The sequence below is a fragment of the Nyctibius grandis genome, chromosome 15, assembly GCF_013368605.1.
Source record: "Nyctibius grandis isolate bNycGra1 chromosome 15, bNycGra1.pri, whole genome shotgun sequence".
NCBI lineage: Eukaryota > Metazoa > Chordata > Aves > Nyctibiiformes > Nyctibiidae > Nyctibius > Nyctibius grandis.
Genome location: NC_090672.1, coordinates 2,623,376 through 2,642,321, shown reverse-complemented (window position 1 = coordinate 2,642,321; position 18,946 = coordinate 2,623,376). Strand labels below are relative to the sequence as shown.

The following is an 18,946-nucleotide window of genomic DNA, read 5'->3' as shown; positions in this document are numbered from 1 at the left end:
TGATTATGCAAGTCAAACCTAATTTCTTATCACAGTTCTGTATTTATTGGCTCAGTTGTTTGCGAGGGATTGTTTCACCCACCCTGTTTCCCTTGGCATTTTCAGAAGGTTCTTATAGTTGTTAGCAGCTGTAAGTGGTATTAATAAGAAGTATTTGGTTGCTGGATTCTGCAGTTTTGTATGCTGATCAGGTTGGATTGCCAAAGGTTGAGCAAGTTTCTAAAAGGAGGATTGTTCTTTGAATTGTGAAAACACTATTCTCAACAAAAAAACAGCTATATCTGTGTCAAGAATTTTACATGCAGGCTGATACACTTCAGAAACTAGGGCGAAACACTTTGTCTAAATTGGTATTGACTTCCAAATCAATGGAGCCTCCTCTAACAATCTTCTTAAGTGTTAAAAGAGCCAGACTGAAAGATGTCAATTTTTTTTTGGCTTTCTCAGCGTTGTCTTTGAGATGATAAGCGCTTGCCCACTTCAGCGTTACCTCTTCGGGTTGTCCATACTGTGCTGTTCTTCCTGAAGTAGTTTTAGTGGGTTAGTGAATGACTTTCTCAGAGTAGTGCTGCCTGTTTGTGAAAATGAGCAGATCTTCTGGTTTGGTTTCATCTGGGGAGAATACAGTGTGTGTGCTCCCTGAACAGTGGTGCATCCTCAAAGGTTTTCAAGACTCAAGTCAACAAAGCACTGAGCAACCTGGTCTGAGTCTGGTCTGAGAACCATAGAATATCTCAAGTTATCAAGCGACCCATGAGGATCATCATGTCCAGCTCTCTAACTTGACCCTGCTTGGAGCAGTAGGTTGCACTAGAACTTGCCGTGGTCCCTTTCAACCTTGATGGGTTTATGATTTATGACTTCGGTTGTCCTTCTTCAGAGTCAGAAGAGTATCTCCTTGCTGTGGTCACCAGATCTTGCTGTTGTAGTGCTAGATTCACACAGATCTAATTCATGGAATGAGTCAACCAAAAATAAGTGCAGTTTCTGTATGCAGACCCTCCTGTTTGAGACCCGCAGCGGGTGGGGAAGGGCTCAGTGAGGTGCGATGGGTTTAACCAAGAACGAGAAGCTGATGCTAAGCAAAGCCTGTTGCTAACTGTGTCTCATGGAGCAGAGAGCTTACCATCTGTGTGACAGTAGTAGGCAGGTAATGAGGCTGTCCAGCCACAAGCATGATCAAAAACTAGTTTACCAACAGACAAAGTTAGGTTCACTTCCTTCTGGGACTTCAAAAGTGGAAAAATAAGCATCTCCCACCTTAATTATGCTTGTGTTCAAGTGAAAGCTACAGCTTATATTTCATCATGGGGCATCACCCTATGGCTGCTGAGCTGCATGTAGTTTGTGGAGTGACTCAAGGGCAATGGCTGTAACAGAGTTACGATGTGACCAGCAGATTTGTTCGGTGAGGTCAGATTTCCCAGCAGACTCCCTTAACGTGGAAAGAAGTAATCGTGCCAGAGCCAAGCCACTTGGTCACCTCGTCCAGCCAAACCTCCTAACAGACAGATCAATACTCGGGAAACCCTTCTCATCCTCCACCACTGGGCTGTGTTTGGAGCCTGTGTCGGGGCTCTGAATTATCTCTCTTCTGGCTCTTGACTCCATGAAGAGTTTGATGTTTAAGGCAGAGGAAGGCTGGTTGCATCCTGCATTTAGCTGGTCTTAGTTCTTGAACGTGATTGCACAACTGCTGTTACTGGAGAAGCTCCACAGCTCAGCCAAGGACATTAATGATAAAATTGTGGCTTATGCGGCAGCCCCCTCATCCTGTACCTGAAAGTATCTCTTTGAGCTGTTCTCCAAGGTCTGTAGCAGATGGAGAGAGACATAATGAGTGAAGCAGTGGGGAGAATGGTTCAGAATTTAAGTCCATATAGTCTGGAAAAACAAAAGGAGTATTAGACGCGTGTAACCAGTTCAGACGTAGCATGTAATTAATCTTCATCTGTGGCTTTTAAAATCAGCAACAGCCAGAGTATTCCAGATTTGAAACCCGTGTTTGTTCAGATGTAATGGAAGTGTAGACAATTTTTTCTGGACTTCACCCCACCAAGCATCGTCTTAGGTAGGTTTGCGTCAAGTGAATTGACTGGAGCAGCGCTGCATGGTGTGGCTCTAACCATCACAACAGCCCAGTAGTTTCACATTTAAAGTTGCCAGTCATTTAATCCCTGACTGTTTTGTACCCATTTTTAATTTTTAAAAAGAAGAAAAAAAAAAAAATCCATGCTGCTTTTGAGCTGGAGTTTCTCATACTTAAGTCTGTGTAAAGATGATTTATGGTGCTAGTAGGGGCTCCACTGCAAATGCAAGATCTATTATGAAGTGGATTGAACAGCCCATGCTGAAATGTTTATTGCAGTCTTCAAAATAGAATACATCAGGGTTGATGGTGCCTGTCCAGGAAACAGAGAGAGTGGAGTGGAGTGGGGCTAGTGGGGTATTTTTAGTATTCCAATAAAAGACAAGGCTTTTAAAGGAAATCACTTATTGCCATTTTGCAATCAAGAATGCAGGAGTGTTCCAGGGACTGCAAGAAATATGCTTCAAGAATGTCGGAGCCATAAGGAACTAATCATTAAATATTCTCTCGTTTCCACCCCCGTTTCTTGCTCTGAGGAAGCCATTTAGAAGCTTTGCAATTTGTATGTAAATCTCAACCCTCCTGACCACGCGGTCAAGTATCCAAGTGACTTAGGAGCCAGCATCCCATTTTCAAAAGTTCTTACAATTCCTGTGCAAGCAGGGCACTTTTTTAAATAGAAGACACATGGACCAGACTTCAAGAACACTTAATCTGACCTTAAATGACTTGGTATGAACACTATATGTTTGGGTTTTTTTTTCTGCTATAACTTTTTCTCCTTGATCAGTGTCTTGCTAGTGAAGTTCCTCTTGTGGGTTCAGATAGACGAGTAAAACTGTAGTTTTATTACTGCAGCTTATTCCACTCGTTTGACTGAGCTGTCATTATTTTTATTTCATCTTTTTTTCACGTGTAACTCTAGATGTTGATGCTTTAAACATTTCGGAAGCGTTCTGGCGCTGTAATATATCCATCTAACCAGGGAGTGAGTAATCCCAGCATTTGTTCGAGTGAAAAACAAAGGAAGAGGCAAAAGATCATACTTTCTCAAGTGATTTAAGAGCCTAATGGGACAATTTACTGATGCATCTAAGCAGAACTAGCGGTTACCTGCTCCCTCTCCCTGTGTTCCCATCTCTTTCCTTGTCCTGGCACTGGTGTCCTGGTGAGGCAGTTCAGGGAGCTATAATGGCAGAAAACTGACCCTACCAAAAACAAAGACCTGGGTGTCGGGCTGATGGCAGATGGACGTGGGCAGATGTCCCCTTCTGCGCCAGGCCAGCAGAGACATCCTTTCATTTCTTTTTCTGTTTTCCCCGTTTGTTTTTACTGGAGAAAATAGTGGAGGAACAACAGTCCCCTGCTGAGATCATCTGTCATGGCTTCTGCCTTTTCCCTGCTTGCTGCAGGTAGCGGCTCCGAGCTAAGCTGCTGCCCGCCAGACCCTTTCTTTCAGGAAAACCATTTTGAGTTTGCCAGCTGGGCTGCAGCTTCTGCATCACTTGCTAGAGTAGGGGCTGGTGGGTGAAGCTGAGCTGGAGAAGGTGCATGGATGTACATGTGTGAGGAGGAACACCAGCCATCAAGGCACTGCGCGAGGCAGCGAGCGCCCCATCCCTGGGAGTTAGCTCACCTTGGCCCCAGGTTGGTGCCTCTCCTTGCAGCCTGTGCTGCGGCTGGCTGATCAGTCTCTGAAGTTTCTAATGCAATGAGAAGTCTCTTCAGTGACCTGTGCTGCTGAAGGACTACCTGATGGTAGGTAACCTTTAGATTTTCTGAGATGATGACGGGCTTCTCACAAGAAAAGCTTCACCTGGCTCTGCTTCACACCCTTTAGCTCCTGGCTGTTCTCTACACCATGGTTCATGAAGCTGTGGTCCACACCAAACACTTCTTTTCTTCATTGCTCATCTCCCTCAATGGCGTGGGGAGGATAACTTCTGGTAAGCCTAGAGATGGGGTGTCCCCGTTACATCTGCTCTTTCTCACCCTTTCCTCCTGATTTTGCTGAGCTTACACCAAAACAAAAGGGTTCAGGTGACACCGATGGCTTGGTGGGGCTCACTTGGGTGAACCTCATCTGAAAAACAAGGATTTCTAGAACTTCTGTGATCCTGTTTGGACTTGTTTTGTTTCCTTTCTTCTGGGAAACCTTTAGTGCACATTGAGGTTTTTGAAACTCTCACAAGTCCCATTCCAAGTTGTAACAGAGTTGTTCAGAAATGCAGCACATTGCTTGACTGATCTTGTTTCTTGGCATTGCTTATGTAAGGGAAAGGATGCTAGAGAGTTTGGAGAAGGGAGAACTGGAAAGTGTGCATGCTTATTTAATTAAAAAAAGGGAAGAAAAATAAGCCACATGCAAAAAAAAATCCAGTAATCATGTCTGCCGATGACCTTTGGGGTTGGAAATAGTTTGATAATAGCGGTGTGGGGACAAGCAGGGAAAGTTTGTGAAGTCACTCTAGCAAGAACAAAAGGAAAAAAACATGAGAATATTTCCAGTTTCTGGGTTGCTGAGAGCTGGGTCATCTCCTGCACGACTCTGGACCTCTGCACCTGGTGCTGCCCCAGCACACCCATCAGAAAAGGGCATCAGAGAGAGATGAGTAGAGGTTGCCAGGCTTGACTCGAAGAAAGATAGATGGTATGTGGGAAAACACCAAGAGAGACTCTTGGGGAGACTTGAGGTCTTAAATTGTCAGCTTTGGCTGGGCATGGGTGCAAGGTCCTGCACGAATTTACCCCAAAAGGCAGCTTGTGCTCCAGGGGGGCTTTCTTTTTAGCCTGCCTTTAGCATTGATAACAAAGTTGGAGAGAAATTGCTGCAGAGTTAATATTGTTTGTTAAATACATCTGATCTATCGTTTGGTATAGCAGCAAGTAGAAAGGGGCCAGTTAATGTTGGGGTTTTTGGGTAGGAATTGACTTGGGAAAGCTGTTGCCTCTTACATCTTCTCTTTGTGCAGTGATGAGTCCAGTAAATGATTTTATTATGGAGTATTTTTGCAGAAAGGTATTATTCAGGTATGTGTATAAATTGCTTTAGAGCTCTTCGGTTCAGTAATTCTGTCTCAGAGGTACGTGGAACCATTTCTCCTAGGTTGTCCTCTGTGAACCACCTTCTGCTATTTAAAGTAGATACAAATTTAGCTCAAAGTGTTCCCTTTCCCGCAGGCTTCTCTGAAAGTTAAAGCTTGTGACAGTTTAGTTCTTGCCCTGCTCTCGACTTGTCTTCAAATCCAAACAAATGCCTTGCCTGTCTCTGAGCTTCATTTCTGGTGGCTTAGAAAGCAAAAAATACTTTAATTTCTTAATTTCCTTAGGAAACCTTCCTGTCTTTCAACTGCCCTTCTTCTAGTTTGGTTCTCAGGTCAATGCAAGAGGTTAATGAATCGTGTAGGCTTGGAGATGTACAGTCAAATATATATTTATGAGGCATGTTAAGCTGTTGGATCGAAACCTTCCAGCCACTGCCAAAGGTAGGCGATTACCTTCACGCAGACCAGCTAAGCATCGGAGGTGTTGAAACGTGAGCAGCGACTGAAGGCTGTGACCAAATTCATGGGAGTTGTTCCTCTGACCATTGCGGTTCATGTGAGGTTGGGTTTGTGCGGCGTGTATCGCTTTTTGAAAGAGTATGGGATTTCTGTGCAATTGTGCTTGGAAGGAGTCCAATATACTATCTGGCGTGCATTTATGATTTGAAAAATAGATTAAAAAAGAAGCAAATTGAAGTATTACAATAATGGATTAGGAGAAACACTTATCTCACTTCCTTTCGGAGGGCTGCGCATGTGGTTTGGGACCCAAACGCTCGGGATTATTCGATCGCTGAAGCAATAAATGTTTTGGATGTAAACTCACTCCATGCTGCTTCTGGGACTGGATCTGACATTTCTTTTCCAATAGTGGTGGCTTTTATCTTGCTGTTGTTTAGCCACGCTTTGTTTGCCCATAGGTCTTGCTGTCAGTAATGTAAGATATCCTCATGCCCTGATGAAAAGCTTGTATTAACAACAAACCCGTTGTGTGCCCGAGAGGGAAGCGCAGCTCCGACCCAACGTGACAAAAAACTGCAAAACTGCAATTTTTTAATACGTGAAATAATATTGATTAAGGAGTTCATGTGTCTAAACAAAGCCTATACCTTTGACTCATGTAACTCGTTTCTTCAGGTTAATCTAGCATTGCATGAGGAGCTCCAAATGTGGAATAACTCATCAAATAAGAGGTTTTGCATCTTACATAGGAGTGACCAAGGTTTTTCTTTCTTCCAAATAAGGAATTAATAATGCCATAGTTGTTGTTTCCAAAGAGCTCAGCTTTTTTGAGAAGTGTCTTTTTTTTTCCCCCTCTAGACCCAGTGAAGCACATGGGCGTTTGGAGCCTTTAATAACTGTTCGCAGAGCCTGTTCTTGATTTCTTTGAGAATTGCCAATGATTTTGATGTCAAGAGTTGAGAGGTACAATTGTAGTGTTAAATTTCTCAAGTCACACTGGTTGAAAAGGAAGGTCAAAAGCAATAAGGTCCGGGTTCCTCTGGGCGGGCGGGGGTGTAGGATAATGTGCGATCGTGGCGCTTTACGCAGACGTATCGCCCAAGAAAAAGTTTGGCTGTCACAAAACTAATAAAGAACAAGCCTCCGGAGAGCTGGTTTCAATGATGCAGGTGTAGGAATCGGGGAGTGTATTTACATACAAGCCAGCTTAATAGCGTGGGATTTATGCTAAAGTGGTTCTTAATGCAATACAAATTGAATGCCCCGTCTTGCTCGGAACAAGGAAAATGTTAGAAGGAAAGATTTTTTTTTTTTTAATATAGCTTTTGGGGGAGAAAGTGTTTGGCTTTTTTTTAGGGAACGTAAAGGACAGCAAGATGGATTTCTTCGGGTGCTTGCCATGTTAAACTAGTGCTTTAGGTATGTGCGCTCGCTTCGGAGCCAGCCTTCCAAGTTGGTTATCTGCTGCCTTGAAAATCAGGGCTTTGAGCAGGTTTGGGCAGGGTTTCTGCCATATATTTGGCAACACAGGCGTAAAATTAACTTACTGAAAAAAGCAGATAAAGTTCATTTTGTTTTGGTTTTAAACTGTGACATTAAATAGAAGTCCTTAAAGAAAGCAGCCATGACTCTACAGCCTCTTGTTGAAACTCCCATCTTTTCCCTGCTTCTCTCCTACCCTATAAAACAACTATTATGTGTTTATAAGTTAGCGCTCCGTGTCACTTATAAAAGAAGTCTTATTCATAAACTTCTGGATAGACAGGGAATATAACTTTCTTGGCATAAAATAAGCTGCTTTTTCCAGATAATATAATGCTACACCAGACTCTTTAAAGTTGTAGCATGCTATTTATTATTATTTTATAATCTATAAAAGACACTAATGATGAACCTTCAGCATTATTGAGAATGACACTACACCCAAATCAGCAGAAAAGATAAGGAAAACCCCAAGCCAAACTCCCGTTCCCAGAAATAGTCACCAACAAGGCGTTGAGGGATGCTCAGGGCTTGTTGCGGGGCTGCTTTCCCCGTGCCTCCTCCCTGCAGACAGCAAGCGTTGCGGGAGATCGCAAATAGGGACGTCTCATTTTTTGGGTGGGATTTGCCATCTGCAAGTTAGAAGTTCTTGCAATGGACTGGGATGGAACCTTTCAGCTTTTGAAGCCAGGGCACACGGCTTGGGGACACACACATCCCTTAGAAATTCTTTTTAATGGGCTGAAATCAGTATTTACTTCACCATCCAGAAACGAGCAAGCAGCCAACGCGTGGTTGTGTTGGCTTTCTGAATACGCTCAATATTCGGAAAGAGCTCTGAGCCCACAAAACCGTGCAGCTCACCCAAAGAACAGCCACTTCCCAAATCTCCTGGTTTCCAGCTGACGGGGATTTGGGGATGACAGATGGGGTTGCATTGGTCAAGTCCGTGTCCAAAAGACTGCTCCCGGGTTGGGAGGGACTGCCCTGCTGCCAGAGCAGTCTGCTTCGAACCCGAAAGGGAAACCCTACCTGTAGAATCATAGAATCGTTTTGGTTGGAAAGGACCTTTAAGATCATCAAGTCCAACCAAATCTGATAACATTTGTTGATGAGAAAGAATTTCGTCATGGAAAGGGTTATCAAACGTTGGAACAGGCTGCCCAGGGCAGTGGTGGAGTCCTCATCCCTGGAGGGATTTAAAAGCCATGTAGATGTGGTGCTGAGGGACATGGGTTAGTGGTGGGCTTGGCAGTGCTGGGTTAATGGTTGGACTTGATGATCTTAAAGGTCCTTTCCAACCCAAATGATTCTATGATTCTGTAACGCTTTCGGTAAAGAAATGTTGCCTGATCTCCAATCTAAACCTCCCCTGGCACAACATGAGGCCGTTTCCTCTCGTCCTATCACTTGTTACCTGGGAGAAGAGACCGACCCCACCTCACTACACCCTCCTTTCAGGTAGAGTGAGAAGGTCTCCCCTCAGCCTCCTTTTCTCCAGACTAAACACCCCCAGTTCTCTCAGCCGCTCCTCATCACACTTGTGCTCCAGACCCTTCACCACCTTCGTTGCCCTTCTCTGGACTCGCTCCAGCACCTCAAGGTCTTTCTTGTCATGAGGGGCCCAAAACTGCACCCAGGATTCGAGGTGCGGCCTCACCAGTGCCAAGTACAGGGGGACGATCCCTGCCCTAGTCCTGCTGGCCGCACTAGTGCTGATACAAGCCAGGATACTGGTGGCCTCCTTGGCCACCTGGGCACACTGCTGGCTCATGTTCAGCCGCCATCGACCAACACCCCCAGGTCCTTTTCTGTCAGGCACTTTCCAGCCACTAATTCCAGGTATTCTCAGTCCCTGGAGTATACCCTGCCAGTGCGCATCTACAAAAATGAAACTAGTCTCTTGTTACTGGAGCGGGGGATGCCAGGGAGGAAGGTGCCACCGTCACCTCTGCAGGGGCTGCCCCGTGTGAAGCTGTAACGCGAGACACCTTGTAGAAACCTGTGTGCTCTGATTGATAACAGATCAAATCTCAATGGCCAGCACTCGGCGGCCACGGAGCAATTTTAATGGTAAATCAATAGTCTGATAGAAGCAGACCAGAAATCTTTTGACACTTATTCAAGAGGGACTTGTCAAAACACGATGTATTTACAACCAAGTTCCTGCCTGCCTGTTCAAAGGCACTTGAACCCCTGCCAGATCCTAAACACGCTCAGATTCCCAGGAGTTATATCCAGCACAATAAGTGGATATTTCGCAGTAAATATTGCCTTGTCAGAACGCTGGCATCAGCACCCAGTTGACAAGCAACAATTGGCCGCTTTGTGTGGGTGCTGCGAGGGCTGGTCCCTACGTCGGCGGCAGGGCTCGGGAGCAGCAATGTCTGCCGGGCTCCAGCCGTCGTTAGTGTTAGGAATTAAAAATGCTCTAAAGCAAAGTGTGGATTGTTGAGTCTCAGCTGCCTCCATCTGAACAGTCAGCAGAAGGAACTGGAAAGTCTCGATGATTAATCACAAGCACAAAAGCCGGCTGCTGGCTGACGGTAGGTACCCGCTCTTCTCCGAGGAAGCCAATTCATCAGCATTATTTGTGATTCATAACAGTTATTTGAGGCAAATAGGCTTATTTAGTACCCGGCACCCTGCGCGTGCGTGAAGCTACAGACCAGAAATGTTCATTATTCTCTGTCCTCGTGCAGCACATCCAGGCTTTGGGCAGCGCCCGTAGCGTGGGCTCCGGGCTGAGGAGAGGGATGCTTCCGAGGGCAGGGGTGGGCTGTGTCCCGGGTTTGCGTGGTGCTCAGCGTGGTGCGGCTCCAAGCCACGTCTGGGGGCTCTGCGACGGTGAAACAGCAAAGGTTGGGATGAAGAGAGGGAAATGAAATGATTTATTGGCCTTGTCGTCTGTGTGGCTGGTATTTGTCATCGCTGAGGACGGCTGGCAGTGCACCAGAGAGCGTGGGCTTTAAGTGTGGTCTTATTTCTAATGAGAACTTACACCCTCGAGTTACACAGTCCTGACCGGGCAGGGGTAGTTACTATCTGGCCGGATAGTCACGAGGGGGTACAGTCCTCAGCCATCACCTGTATTTACACAGATCATTAACCCCCTGGAAGCTGAGGTGCAAACTGGGGCTGGAAAATCATCTCCTAGATGGGAAAATCATCTCCTAGATGTCCAAACCCCTCCAGGCAGATGCAGACCCAGAGGACGTGTTTGCATTTCCATGTGAACCCCAGCTGGGAAGTTATTGGTGTAGGAGTAAATCGGGTATGGTGGGAAGGGTGTCCATGATGAACCCCAAACCAGTGCCCCTCAAAGCTGGTAAATCCTGGGGAGAGGGGATAGATTTGAGACTTGGAGAAGGTCTGCCCCAGGTGACCCCAGGGAGATGGGGTTTGGTGTGAACCCTGCTCTGACAGCTGGATGGGTAGCAGGTGAGGCAGACCTAGAGATAAATTACATGTATTGTCACCTTTTCTTTCCATCTTATATCTGAAAATTTGACCTTAACTTTTTTTTTAAGAGGCTTTGCTAGCCTTAGAGCACTGAACCCCCGGCTGCCCAGGGGCTGGGGAGTCGGAATCGGGGTGATGAGCAGAGACAGAGCTGATCCCGGCAGTAGGATTAAAACCTGACAACACAGCGTGCGTGCTGGTGCTCCCGGGAACGGCGGGGAGACCTCGTGTCCTGCTGGCACGCCGTGCCCTGAAACTCAGCATACGCTGAGAACGTGCCCTCTGCGTTTCTGCACTGCTCCTCCGAGCTGGAACGGCAGCACCGTCTCGAACTCTTTAGCAGATGGAGCTTTGAGAGCGTTGCACTTTCTCCAACCTGCCTTAATTAATTGCTCTGTAATTGCACATAGCCTTCTGCTTTCACTTAGAATCACAGACTGGTTTGGGTTGGGAGGGACCTTAAAGACCATCTGGTTCCATCCCCCTGCCACGGGCAGGGACACCTTCCACCAGACCAGGTTGCTCCCAGCCCCATCCAACCTGGCCTTGAACACTGCCAGGGAGGGGGCAGCCACAGCTTCTCTGGGCAACCTGGGCCGGTGTCTGACCACCCTCACAGTAAAGAATTTCTTCCTAATCTCTCATCTAAATCTCCCCTCTTTCACTTCCCACCTTTCCTGGAGAAATCTGTATTCCTGTCACTGTTCCCCTTTTGCTTTCTGATCCCGTTTACTTTCTTAGTGACTTTGATTCCCGAACTTCTCTTGGAGGAGTTCTTGTGGAGGGGAATATTTATATTTCACAGGACTTGAGCAAAAAAAGGCAAAGCAGGCAGGGAATCTAGAAGGCATAATTGCTGTCAGATCCTATCCGCAGTTTTTGGTAGGAAAGCACGTTGTACTCTGTGAAACACCCAGGTTTAAAAGCTTCAGATCCTTCTAATCTGCTGTTCTGTGGTATGGGGGGGAGGAAATGTGTGTAACATCTGGTCTCTATCGTGCAAGAGGTACTTTGAAATTTGTGCGCCGTTGCCAGTTTCTGTCGCCCTGTTCTTTGTGTGCGTATGGCACGGATCAGACCAGCCCCTAACGCCGGCGGGTGGCTGATGGACGTCGCACCAACACGTGCCGTCGCTGCTTCTCCGGGCCCTCACGTGGGCAGCGAGCACTTGACTGCTGCTTTTGGAAACGGAGAAGTGGCTCCAGGATTTTCATACCGGTCTCTTTCCAGGAATCAAATGAAGTTTATTTCATTTTGCTCTCCTGCTCTTGTTGCCCTGAACCTCCTCTTAAGTTTCCTACTCATTCGGCGATTGCCCATTAGCAGCCCTTTATGAGTCCCCACCTTCCCCTGCTCCTGCTGTGTAATAACTCTGGGTTTATGTGCGTTTTTTCTTGCGAGTTGTCAAAGAATAATTATGCCCCATTAACTCCAGTTTGTATCATTACTAGTTGACACCTATAGAGTATTTTCCAAGCAGCTGATCTCAGTTGTCTCTTAATTGCTGAAGTCCATAAACTCTGTTACACTGAAGTTGTGCTAAGGATTTGCACCCTCTAAAACTTTTCCCTCCAGTGCGAAACATAACAGAGAACCTGAATGCAGCAGCTTTATCAGATCTTATTTCTTCCCAATTTAAGCAAATTATTTGCTTCTGGCTCTGTTGAAGACTACAAAATGTATATTAAGATGTAAAAAATGAGAGACTAGAAGCAAGGTAGATGTTCCCAATGGATTAATGTAACAGTTTGTGTTGCTGGGTGATGTTGAGTGGTTGGCTGAGGTCGAAAACCGAACAATATCCCTCTCTCAGCCGTTGTGGTGTGTCGGAGCAAGTAGTGTGTGTATGGTCCGAGATCCAGCTGGGTCAGATACGCTTGGACTCGCATTGATAGACCCTGACCCTGGATGAGGAGCTGGAGCGAGGCCAGGTGCAGAGGGAGCATCCTCGGGGATGCTTCCTGAAGGACTTCACCTGCGAGGGAGCTGGGGCTGGTGAGTGCTGCTGGGCCAGACCCGGTTTCCCGGGTGCCCCGGCACAGACCCCGGCTGCCCCGCGCCCACCGGAGCTGGGTGCAAGCACGGAGGTGGGCAGCTGACAAGGCAGCGTGGTGGAGCGCGGTCACGGTGGCTTCTGGCGTCAGAGCCAAACCCAAGCCCCTGCTAGGGGTGCAAAGAGAGCGGCAGGGACAGGCAGATGCATTTTTACTAGTTTATTCTGTTTAATGTGATTAATAAGCAGTTTCATCCAGGTTTAGCCTGAAGCTTAGTGTGCTCTAAAAAAAATCCCCCCCAAATCATCCTACCCCAGAGGATGCGGTAAGTATACGCTATTTAGCTAAAGCACTTGCCCCTGCCCAGCCAAAGAGTTGTCCCCACACCCCACCACGGTGCTGAGTCCTGCTGCAGTCCTCGAGCATCCCAGGTGCAGGGTATGGAGCTGCTGCCATCTCTGCCATCAGCTGGGTCTGCAAGGAAAAAAAAAGCTCAATATCTGAGACCTGCTTGAGCCCGTGCAGTGCAGCGCTGCTCAGGCTCCCTTCAGATAACAAATGGTTTCAAGTGAGCGTAAAAGAAAAAAAATATTGTTGGTGGCAACTCTTATTTCCCTGGAAAAAAAAATCCTGGACCCCTGGAAGAGAAACAGTTTCTACACAGAAAACATGACACTATTTACAACAAGCGATGTCTAATATCCTTTTCCAGCTTGGAAAGAGGAGTTTATTTTAATACATCCTTTTTTAATTGCCATGAGCTGGACTTGTAAATATTGTAAGTGGTTGAGTAATAGTCATCTGTGAGCAGACCAAATGGAGGGACATTTTTTCCGCTCTCGGAGCCCTAACATATTCCCACAGCTCGGGCAGGGGGATAGCGCGGAGCAGATACTAAACCAAAACAAAAGCCTCGTAATTAAAAGATCATTGAAGCCCAGAGGCCGCCTGCGTGCGCGATGCCGGTGCCCGAAGCGCGCGGTGGCCCAGCCGGCCACGTGAGACGTTCACGTGTTGGGGCTGCGCAGGGACGTGGCGGGGTGGACCACAGGGATCCAGTTCATCTTCAGTAAAATGTTTCTTTCCTCTAAGAAAGAGGAGAGGAAGGGCATGGCTCTCCCTGAGAAAGGGGAAGCTGAGGAGGATTAGTTGCCCCTAGCAGGCGGCTGGTAGCCGTGTCACCTTATCGCTGTCGTTCAGTCAAGAGAGAGAAAAACATCTGCTTTGCTGCTTTTCTGGATCCGTCTTCAAAAGGATCCATAACTTCTGGTTTTGTAACACCATCCCTCTGCAGAGCAGCACGATGTGCCCCAGCTAAAAAATAGTCATAAAGTTTTGTAAGATTGTGTTAGTCATGAACTTCTGCGCAGCAGCCGGTACAGTTCAGGGCAGGCTGGAGCACAGGGAGCCCGCAGAGCACTGTTAGACTCTTTAATGCTGGTTAATCTTCGTTTTCCCAACTCAGATACGTACCCCAAAGCCCTGCTTTCACTCTGCAAATAGTTTTGTCCGAAAGCAGGAGTAGTTTGTATTGGAAACAATTTCCTGATGCAATTTGGATTTCCTTCCGACTAATCTTTTGCCCCAGTGGGATGGTGCAGAGGGATTCTAGAAAGCTTAACTGGCCTTGCTGTGAGTTAAACGTACCCCTTAATCTTTGTGAGGCAGATGTTGAAGTAGGAAGATGATACCCTGCAGGCACTGTTAAAAAAAAATTAATTTGAAGGGTCAGGGAGAGAAAAAAACTGCTGTGCCAAGGTGGGGTTTGAGTCCACGTCGCTGTTCAGGTCGTTGGAGTGCAGGGATGTGGTTGGGGAGGAGGGAATCAGTCTCAGCTGGGAGGAGGAGCAGGACTCAGAGGAAGAATTTAATTGCAAAAGACCAATTATTAACGATGAAGGCAGCGACCTTAACGTCGTTTCGTCTTTTCCAGGAATGCTGGTGGTGATCGTGTTGCTGCTGATCGCGATCGCCGTGGTCGCTGTGTGGCCGACGCAGTAACGCGGGTGCGGGGCCCGTTGGAGCTGCTGCTCGAGAGCTGAGCACGGAGGGCTCCAGAGGAGGGACCGCCTTTGAGCAGAGACCTTCTGTGTTTTAAATAAACTCAACAGCACGAGCATGAAGCTGTGTCTGACAGACATCTCTCTTCCTTCGGTGCCCGGCTGAAGAGCGCTGCCTGAGTTGGAGGGGTTGAACATGAAAAGGTCTCTTCCCACCTTCGTTTGGTGGTCGGGAGGCTGCAGCTGGCTGTACCATGGATGCACTTCGGGGTGCATCTGTGCCTGAGCGCGTGATGGTGTCGGGGTGCTGCCCGCCAGCCCACCCGCCTCTGATGAGCGCTCAGTTGTCCAGGGGGCTTCAAAATGCTAAAATAAAGGTGTGGTTTGGGAGTACAGCGCTGGCGCTCCTCTGCTTTCTGATACCTTCCTTCAGAATGAAAATGCTTCTGTTTTTCAAGGAATGGGTGTTTTGGGGAATGACTGCGTCTGGATTCTCGCAGGATGGGAAGCGAGAGCACGCGGAGCCCTGCGGGGAGGCGCAGGACCCCCATGAGCTGCACAGAAACGCTGGCGAGTGAGTCAGTCTTGGCCCTGGGGGGAGAGTTACCGGTGTGGATCTCCACGGATGGAAATATAAACAGCAGCAGGTCTTGAACCAGGTGCGTAAGAGGGGAAAGCCTTGCCCGACGTGCTCGTGAGGAAGGTGTGCTCTCCACGTGCCCTCCACGTGCTCTGCCGGGCTCTGCTGGGCTCTGCCGGGCTGACCGCAGGAGATGCGCTGGCATCAATGTACTAATCTAGGTGACCGAGGTCTGCCTCTTTCTTTTATAACTTTTCATACGCTGTTAAACCTGAGAGGAAGGATTACCTTTTTAAAAACTAATGCAAAAGAAGTATTGAATGTTTGCTTCTGGCCAAGAAAACCGTTATTTTGTTCTACGTGCCAGTTTGATTTCAGAATTGATAGAGCAAGCAATAAACACTGAATAAAAGCTGATCCATTTATATACAACTTCTCTGGGTTTTTATTGTTTCCGACCATCTCGTGTTCCACTTGAATGATTCTCTGGAGAAGGAAAAAAGCAATTCCTGTCAGACCTCATGTGTATCATGACATACATTTCCTGGCAGATCCGTAACACTTGCCAGTCCTGGGCTGGTCCTCACCTGTGGTGGTGGAGTATCTCCTTTCACAGCTCTTGGCACTCATTTCCCTCTCCCTGCTCTCCACCCACACAGCTGGGGTGGTGGCATGTCTAGCACTGGTCTGGGAGGTGGAAAACCAGAGCATCCTGGTGCTGCATCGCCTCTTGAGTGACACGAAGCCATTTTGCTCTTCTGGGCTCCACCCCACCACATACGTACCTCTCACTGATGGATAGGAACCATTCCCTGGAGCTGAAGAGCACCATTGCCCTGTCTGTGAGCTCCTGGGAAGGGCAGAGGGTAGGTGGGGAGAGGAGCTTGGTGGAGAAAAAGCCCAGTAGATACAGCTGTGCCTCGTGGCACAGGGCATTGGGCTTCAAACAGGGCCCTGTGCCGGTGCCCCAACCCAGTTTCTGATGCTTGGCACTGAAGGTCGGAGCTGGAGGAGTGACCAGCTTTGCTGGAGGGATTGGAAATCTTGGGGCAAGGTGGACTGTGTTCTACTGGCTTCAGCACCCTCGTCTGGTGTTTACAGCCAAAGCTGGGAGACCCAGGCCTGGACTTGGTGGTAGGTACCTAGATACCACGTTCTGCCTGCAAAGCAAACGGAACGCCCATGGCCAGGAGGGAGCAGGGTCTTCCATGCACCTCAATGTGCTTTGCTAGAGAAAATCCTTCTTGAAGCCTTTAGAAGTCCGGTCCAGGTTGTGCCTGCTTGCTTGCTCTTCCTTGGAGAGATGCTTCGTCTTACAACCTTCAAAGGAGGGAGGGGGAAAAAAAAAAACAACAATAGTTTTACATTCTCAGGGTTTTCAGAAGGACATGACAGGTTTTGGGTCAGTTCATTGCTTGATCTCAGATTAGAAACGGAGCTTTAAGCCAGGCTGCTCCAGCTGGAAACAAATACCAGGCACCTTTGGAGATGTGTTCAGAACTCGTGTGTTCCTGCAGTTCGTGTGTGGAGGGACCAACACTGGAAACATCTCCTGGAGCTGTTTCTCAGCAGCGGCCTGTGCCCGAGCCCTGCAGCGGGATTTCGCTCACGGCCCCAGTGCAGCCTCCTGGATGTTGGGTGACAGCAGGAGAATGACCCGCGGTTTATTGAGGTGAGACTCCGGACTCGGGTTTCCAGTGAAAACTCTCATTTACGGAGGGAATTGGGGTTTTGTTTGAATTCCCAGGACGCGCAGGATGGATGCGTAATTCATCCTGATCAACGTGACATAGTGACTTTGTTCTGGTGGAGGCTTTATAAAGATGTTTTCTGACCCGTTGGGTCCTCAAACACATTTTTTCTGTTAGTGCCTGGGAAAGGGAGAAACGCGAGGCTTCGCTCTGCTGAAATGTCTAACAAAGGGGTTCTCAGACTTGCCCTTTAGGTAACATTTAACGTGTCGTGTGGGTGAGGAGTTTTATTAAAAAGAAGTGGATTTGGCAGCGTTCTGCCGTGTGTGGAAAGCTTTTCTGTCTCCCTGCCCCACCAAAGAGAGAGGAAGGTTCAAATACCAGAGCCGCTGGCTGTTGGCTCTGCACAAGGCGGGTTGGAGAGCCCAGCTCGCCGTGCTGCTGGCTGCTCTGATTGCCAGGCGCGGGGCAAAGGGTGCTCCAGCTGCCTGTTGAGCCTTCACCGTGGGGCTGCTGGAGTCACGTACCCGTGGGGGCTTCTCCAAGTGGAGGTCTTCCCCATTTCCCTGGTGCCCACCTGGACAGACATCCCGAGCTTCGCCTCCCCTTGCATCTCCTTCATTTCTCTCGAACGAGGACGTGCTCAGGAGTTTAGCTGTTTCCACTAGTTATTTCATCAAAAATACGAGTGCTGGGGGAAGGTCTGGTACATGCTAGAGGTGGTTACATGTCCAAGTGCCCTTGGTAAGAAGTCCCTAGCTCCTATGTGAGCATCAAGATGTTCTTGGGAGGCTGCTGGGCGTTTTCACACACCCTTATTTCTGGAGGTTGAGTCTGACCCTCAGTGGGAATAGGCTCTGTCCCCTCTTTTCAGAGCCACCGTGTCTTCTTCGGACAACTGGCAGCCTGCCAGGAGGACACAGAGCCAGAGCGATCTGGGAAACCCATTTGCTTCTCTGCGGAGCCGCAGGCGACAGCCCCGGAGCAGAGGTGGTGGCACTTGTGACCCATTTGTCTCCGCAATAAAGATCTGAGATTTCTGACCTCTGAGATGTTTTTGAATTCATAAATCACCAGCGACGCTGAGGGCGTGGGTCACGCGCGCTGACCTCTCAGCAGTTTGCAGGACCTTTTGCTTGTGTTTTTCTCCCTGGAAGTGTTTTGCTGCCTCAGTTCTCCCCCACCACCCCTGCCTCCTCCTTTCTAGCTTGTCTGTCCCACCAGCCCTTGCCTGGCCTCGAGTACCAGCTGCTTTGGTAGCGTCTGGCACCACCGATGCCCCGTGGGAGGTGGGTGATGGAGCCCAGACCCCCTGCAGTGGATGGGCAGAAAGGGACGGTGCTGGCAAACAGGCTGCAGATGGGGGCAGAAAACGGGTCTCGAGTGGGGCTGGCAGCTCCCCTGACCCCAGGGTCTGGCTGTCCCCTGTCCCCATGCCTGCCCACCCCCTCTGGTTTCGGCGTGCCCTGGCTCTGTCCTACTGCAGGGCACAGTCACCTCTGGCAGCAGAGGAAGGACGGGGAGCCCGGCGACACGTACCCTGGCCCAGAGCTCACAGCAATCCCGGAGAGCCCAGAGGTGCCAGCAGGGACCCCCCACCCCACCCGCCGTGGGCCTGCGGTGACCCCGCTGTCCCCAAGGGGGGAGCACTGCGGGGAGGATGCTGGTGGGACACGCGGCTGGGACCGAGGGTCAAAAATAGCTGTGCCCCACCTCGGACTCTGGCGAAGGGAGGTTGGCAGAGGGGACACCGTCACCTCCCTGCCCAGGTCCCCATCCCCCAGGCTTGCCAGCCCGCAGGGTGGGAGGAAGCAGAGATCCTTGGAGATTTTTACAGTTTACAAGAGTTTATTCAACTGGTTTCTGTCTTTAGTTTCTACCGAGTGGGTGCTGAACAGTTACAAGCTCCTTCGGGTTCAATTACAGCCGATCTAAGGAAACAAACAAATGAAGACGGGTAAAAAAAAAAAAAAAAAAAGAAACAAAAAAAAGAAACAACTTGGAAAAACAATAAGAAAATCCACAACTTTTTCACATGTCATTAAATATATTCATATATAATAACCATAATATATTAGTATGCATTGTAAAGAAACATCGCCCAAAGCAGTACGCAATGGTCATAACTAAACAACATTTACA

General features: G+C 48.3%; 1 protein-coding gene across 1 annotated transcript in view; it reads left to right on the top strand.

The window, feature by feature from the left end:
* Positions 1–15,545, top strand: part of STX8 (syntaxin 8) — a 114,993-nt gene extending 99,448 nt beyond the window's left edge. The window contains exon 8 of the mRNA XM_068413280.1: positions 14,467–15,545. Within this exon, the coding sequence (XP_068269381.1) occupies positions 14,467–14,534 (68 nt within the window). The 3' untranslated portion in view covers positions 14,535–15,545. The remainder of the gene's footprint in view (positions 1–14,466) is intronic.
* Positions 15,546–18,946: the final 3,401 nt, after the last annotated feature.